Here is a 5,688-nt window from a genome sequence, read left to right on the forward strand (position 1 = left end):
AATAGAATTATAGCACCACTAGAGGAGGTGATGACTTGGAACAAAATTCTTACCAGTCAAACTGCGAACGACCGAAGGTCGATACGGGACAAGGTCATCTAAAGATTTAATGTGCCACTTAACATGATCAATATTAACATCATAGGCATAAAAATGTTCATCAAAATAAACAGTAGACATTTCACTAACCAAAAAATGGATGTCTTTGGATTGATCATCAATGATCACAGAGTGAATACTGCCGAACACAGGAAAATCCCCTCCTAGCTCTATCACCAACACCATACCAACTGAATATTTAGTATTGTTAACAGACAACCAGTTCACTCTCTTTGAAAACTTTAAAGAATCATGTACAACACCACTAAAGTCACTGAAATTCTCACAACTCTCTTAAACAACTATCTAAAGTAGGATTGTCTAATCGAAGAAGAAGACCACATTGTGACATGAATCGACAACATACTTTGAGCTAGTGTTTAGTAGCTATTGGCTTTGGCAAATTTATTCTTTTAGAGGTCACCTTCGCATATGATTTACCCTCTCGGTGTTTGGATTCAAATCTCATGCACCAGATTCTATTTAATGGACCGAAAAGTCTCAACAACATTGCGATGCCTCCTAACGACAAAGTTCGATCTTCAGCGGCACGGTTACACAAAGTTCGATCTTGAGCGGCACGGTTACACAAAGTTCGATGTGCAGCGGCACGGTTACACAAAGTTCGATCTGCTTTTCGCCGCTCGCCGAAGCCGCAAGTTTAGACCTCTACTACAGTCTTGTTGTGATAGCATTCAATTTTTTCTTTGGAGTATGTTGTTCTTTGATATTTTACAAACATGAAGCAGTTTTCACTTTTCTTCTATCTCCAATATTGACGAGAATATGAATACATTTAGGCTGCGCGGCAGAAACCGCCGGAATGTAGATCGAACTTTGTGTAACCGGGCCGCCGCAGATCGAACTTTGTGTAACCGGGCCGCTGAAGATAGAACTTTGTGTAACCGTGCCGCTGAAGATCGAACTTTGTCGTTAGGAGGCATCGATTGGGTAATGAATCATATAGTGATGTTTAGGTTTCAAATGTTGTTGAAACAATTCTAGATACAACTTATGATGTTGTGCTATGAGATTTTCTAACAACTTAATTTCAGGGGGGTAACAGCAGGACAAGACAATATGTCTAAAATAGAAACCATTACACAATAGAATTGCCACACAGGATCGTCCAAGGGTAGTGTCACTAAACTGTTTAGTACAGACACAACAACAAAACATTTTGGAGAATTGATCATAGAATATTATTACTTCAGTGCATCAAGGGATTGCATGAATGTGGTGACAGCATGGATGTGAAGTTTCTTGGGCACTTTGATGTCAAAAACATATCTTTGAATGAACTGCCATAAGTGCTCACCTTGTGCAGGATAATCACAATTGAGAGAATAAAATGTTTTGAAGTTCAAGTCAAGTGCTGCTCGAATGGATTTCACTTTAAACAGATGAGAGTCCAGACAAACATAAATTGCAGTGAAGTGTGGCCGTTCACCAACAATTGCCTTGAAGGGCTGAAGGTTGCCACCAACCTTAACCATACGCTCCTTGAGCTGGCAAATGTTTCGATTTTAATCTCCAGCAGCCTGTGAACAAAAAGAGAACAATTAGTCGGTTATTATATTCGTTATCTGTAACAATGCAAGTGTGACTACCAAAATAAAATTAAACTTACATTGACTCTAATTACAAAAGATAACCGTGTTTCCACAAAACTCAGTTTGATTTTAACGGCATTGTAACCATTTCCAACGGTAACAAACCTATTGCAAGTTAACATAGATGGCAAAATTTCTACCAGTAGGGCTTCTGTTTCTCAATACGAAAAATGAGTATAAAAATTGAATTAGCACAGTTAATTTAGGTTGCATGTCAAAATTTTTGTCAAAGAACATACCATTAGTATCTTTTTTCTTCAGTAGGGCTAATATTTCCTTGCCTTCAGAGTCCTGCTTGCTAGTTATTTTTTTCTTAGACACTAGAACTTTCAAATTCTTGATGAAACCATCCAATTTCATGTCCAAGAGATCTATCTTATTTTCCCCGAGTGTGGACAGGTCAAAGTCAATGCCAATCTAAACAACGAGTAAACAACACATAAGTGAAGAATAAAACAACATTTCAATGAGCACTCAGGTCAAATTAAATATTTATTACTTACAAATGCAAATCTTACCAGTTTTGGTCCATTTTCAGGATGCTTGAGGTGAGGCATTAACTGCAGATATTCAGCTACTCTGTCACAAACATATTTTTCCTTTAACCATCGGAGGCGGTGTGGAGCAGCTCAACCCACTGCTGATTAACTTCTTCGATTGGCTCCTGCCACTTGGCCAGGAAGTCCACTGACAGAGCAGTCTCTTCACTCAAAACCCAGTCACCTGCAAAAAGAAACAATTTGACATTACTGTTGACAGCAAAATGTCATGTCTAATAATTTGAAGACACACCCACTGTTACTTACAGCTAGTGCTGGCTGGAGTGTCAACTACTTGCTTTTTCTTGCTCACTGAACAGAGGCCATATCTTGCCTTTTTGCTACGAAACCTGTCATAAAATCTTCCTCTTGCTTGCTTCTGATGGCTACCTGATTTGAGTGGGCGCTCATATAGTACACCTCATCCTATTTCAACAAAGAAACACAAACATGCTGTGAAAATGAAAGTAAAGAATTTTTAGTCTCATCATGGAAGTAGTGCTGAAAATAGAGATTACCTTTTCATTTGGAAAGAGGTTTTGCACTTCTTTAACAATTTCTTCATATTCTTCAGGGGTAGGACTGCACAGAATATAAATGATATTTGATCAATAATTATGTATTAACATTAAAATTTTTACTGAAGGCGTGTATGTCAAAATAAAAACTTACGATATTGTTATGTTCATCAGCTTACACTGTTAAAAAAATTGCTGTAAATTTACAGCGTAAATGTGATTAATTTTGTTAGCAGCACATACTGGATTTTTACAGGCGTTACTGTAAAAAAGCAACGTTCATGAAAATCTCGGAAACAAAGTTTCCGACCAAAAGCAGTTACTATGTTTTGCTCCTGTAAAAAAAAAAGTTGTAACAATACGAGTCTCCTGTATTGGAACGAAATGTGCTGCTAACAAAATTAACTTCTCTTTTCTTGTAAATGTACAGCAAAGTAATACGTAGTAGTTTTTGTTGTGAGCCAACATGGGCCGAATATCACAAGTTTCGAGAGTGTTCAAATGAAAACAACATTTCTGTCACATAACAGGGGTGTCAATCCCGCAGTATGTCGTCAGGTGACAGTTATTTTCATCAGTGTAGATGTTAAAATGTCAAAGAGATCTGATCTAGCTTCATCTGAAACAATGTTGTTTTCTTCAAATGTTTGGATTATCCACCTTCCACAAACAGTCCCCTTTCATACACTCTCCAGATCCTGCAATTAAAGAAAGGTTATAGTCAAGCATCCGTATAATAATATAAGACAGATTAAATACCCACTTTCTGCACTCACAATGCTAGAAACGTCGGTCAGGTTTTGGGAAACAATTGTTGCAGTCTGAATGTAAGAATCAACATCCACAAGCTGCCTCTTGGCACTGCTGAGATGTTGCTTCGGCTCCTGGCCCCTTTCTCTTTTACGTGGCACAACAATGTTCTGAAAAAAATTAGACAAAGTCAGTAACTTTCATGTCAACATATACTTTCGGATAAGACGAGTTCAAAGATACTGTACCTCCTCAACAAGCTCGGTGAAAGAACCGGGAGGAGAGAACTGGAAGTCGATGGACGACGCTGACTCGTTGGAAATGTCCTAGAATGAAAATGTAATACATATCAAATGGACTGCTCAACCTAACCTCTAACCTGCACGGCACAGTCACGTTAAGCTTTCATAACCGTTTTGAAATCCGTTCAGAGTTCGAATTACAATAACAACGATGCGGGCACCGAATAGTATAATAGTGAACATTACCTGGGACATGAATACTGATGAACATGAAAGCGAAGAGCCGGGTCGAGAGTTAATGGTGGTTGTTGGTGCCGTCGGTGCTCGGCGGGGATGGGGAGGCCTTTTTAGATGTAATTTTCTGGTTGTGCGATTTACGCTGGCAAACAAAACTCCATCTTAGGTTAATGTCAGGTACCAAGTGGTCCAGAAAATCTCCGTCGACTTCAAATAAAGTGGTCAAGTCGACAGCTATCATAAAACCAAAACAACACAGTGAACACTCGACAATGATGATGCAATTACAAAACATTCTCTCAGCGATTTACATGCAAACTTTTCAAGCAATTCGGGTAAACCCTACTCTTGCAAAAGATCGCGTACACTCATTATTGCACTTACGTTAATCAAACCGCGGATCAAAACAGCGAAATACGGCAAAGACCAGTCTCCACACTCGACGACTTTGACGTGCGGACCGGAGCGAGTGCGAGTGACGAGTCTGGACCAGCAGCCGGCAGCCAGGCAGCCAGCCAGCTAGGCCAGCCGAGGAATGCTTGGCATGGCCGTAGGCTGCGCTAGTGTCGAGCGTTGCAGATGCTCGTACGAAGCATGGGGTATTTACAAGGTGTGGGCAGCCGGTACGCGTGAATCCCGCATCAGATGCGAGATTCACACTAGACCGAGGTAGAGCCATCGCGCATGGGGCCCGGGCATGGCTTCCGCATCAACCTATGCTGGGAACTAGCAAACCTTTCTCTCGGCGCTCAGTGTAATTTAGACGTTTTGATAGAATCTGCAGCCGGGCTCAGTTCGCCCGGCTTATAAAGTCATTTATGGGATAGAGCGCCGCGAATGGAAACAAAATGGTGGAGCAGCGCGGGCAGAGCACCGTCATCCCTCTCCGCGCGCAGCCCGCTCGCCCTTCTTCGACCCTTATCTCTATCTCCAATAGCAAGTAGTGTACCCACTCACCACCACATATATTTCATTAAGTATGACCTCATGACTCCTATACAGTATACTCCCCGCCCGCGCTCAACTCTCCTCTCTTTACGTCTCTCAACTCCCCCTCCTTACTACCTCGCTCTCCCTCTCTCAGGTACAGTACTTTTCCCTCGCCACCGGGTTCGTACCCCCCCCCCCCTTTTTCCCTCACCGCTCGCGTACCTGCCACCTGGCGCGCAACTCTCCCCACCCACCTGGGAGGCAGGCCTCCCCCCTACTTCCCACGCACGATGGGTGGCCTACCCCTCGGGGGTCTCTCCCGTGTCGTGGGATCGCTGACACGGGTGGCCGAGACGCCCGAGAGGTAGGCCACTTCACGGGACAGCACCTGCAACATATGATAAATAAATGCCACAGAACGATGATGCTGGGTATTTTTAGGCGTAATATATAAATAAAACCGAAACTCATGCTCTTCGAAGAGGCGAATTGGTCTGTGAGCAGGGTCTTCAGCACGCACTGTAAAAAATATTCTGAAATTTCAGAGCAAAATAGCTCTTAAATTTAATAACATTATCAGTTGTTCTTAAACGTAATAACAGATTATGATATTTAAGAAGTTTTCTTAATATTGCAAACAAGGTTATGAGAATTCTGATGAAATTCTCAATTGTACTAAGGGGTCATTAAATTTCATAACAAGTTTATTAAATTTAAAAGTTTTCCTTAGTTTTGACAAAATTGTGTTGAAAAGTCACAA

At 41.4% G+C, this 5,688-nt stretch overlaps 2 protein-coding genes across 3 annotated transcripts; both read right to left on the reverse strand.

Annotated features, from left to right (window-relative positions):
• Window positions 1–1,490: 1,490 nt before the first annotated feature.
• On the reverse strand, window positions 1,491–2,357 carry LOC127749091 (uncharacterized). 2 transcript variants are annotated; one of them, XM_052265792.1, is made up of 4 exons: window positions 2,231–2,357; window positions 1,952–2,129; window positions 1,730–1,863; window positions 1,491–1,640 (listed from the first exon to the last, which is right to left on the reverse strand). In XM_052265792.1, the coding sequence occupies exons 1-4, from the start codon at window positions 2,267–2,269 to the stop codon at window positions 1,626–1,628; spliced, it is 366 nt and encodes a 121-aa protein (XP_052121752.1). In that variant the 5' UTR covers window positions 2,270–2,357; the 3' UTR covers window positions 1,491–1,625. The 2 variants fall into 2 exon arrangements, with proteins under 2 accessions (XP_052121752.1, XP_052121751.1); XM_052265791.1 differs by having other exon boundaries at window positions 1,730–1,869.
• Window positions 2,358–3,473: 1,116 nt separating this feature from the next.
• On the reverse strand, window positions 3,474–4,708 carry LOC127749080 (uncharacterized). Its single transcript, XM_052265767.1, has 4 exons — window positions 4,383–4,708; window positions 4,008–4,232; window positions 3,768–3,845; window positions 3,474–3,689 (listed from the first exon to the last, which is right to left on the reverse strand). The coding sequence occupies exons 2-4, from the start codon at window positions 4,014–4,016 to the stop codon at window positions 3,474–3,476; spliced, it is 303 nt and encodes a 100-aa protein (XP_052121727.1). The 5' UTR covers window positions 4,017–4,232; window positions 4,383–4,708.
• Window positions 4,709–5,688: the final 980 nt, after the last annotated feature.

The sequence above is a fragment of the Frankliniella occidentalis genome, unplaced genomic scaffold (genome assembly GCF_000697945.3).
Source record: "Frankliniella occidentalis isolate FOCC.00 unplaced genomic scaffold, Focc_3.1 Scaffold30, whole genome shotgun sequence".
NCBI classification, from domain to species: Eukaryota; Metazoa; Arthropoda; class Insecta; order Thysanoptera; family Thripidae; genus Frankliniella; species Frankliniella occidentalis.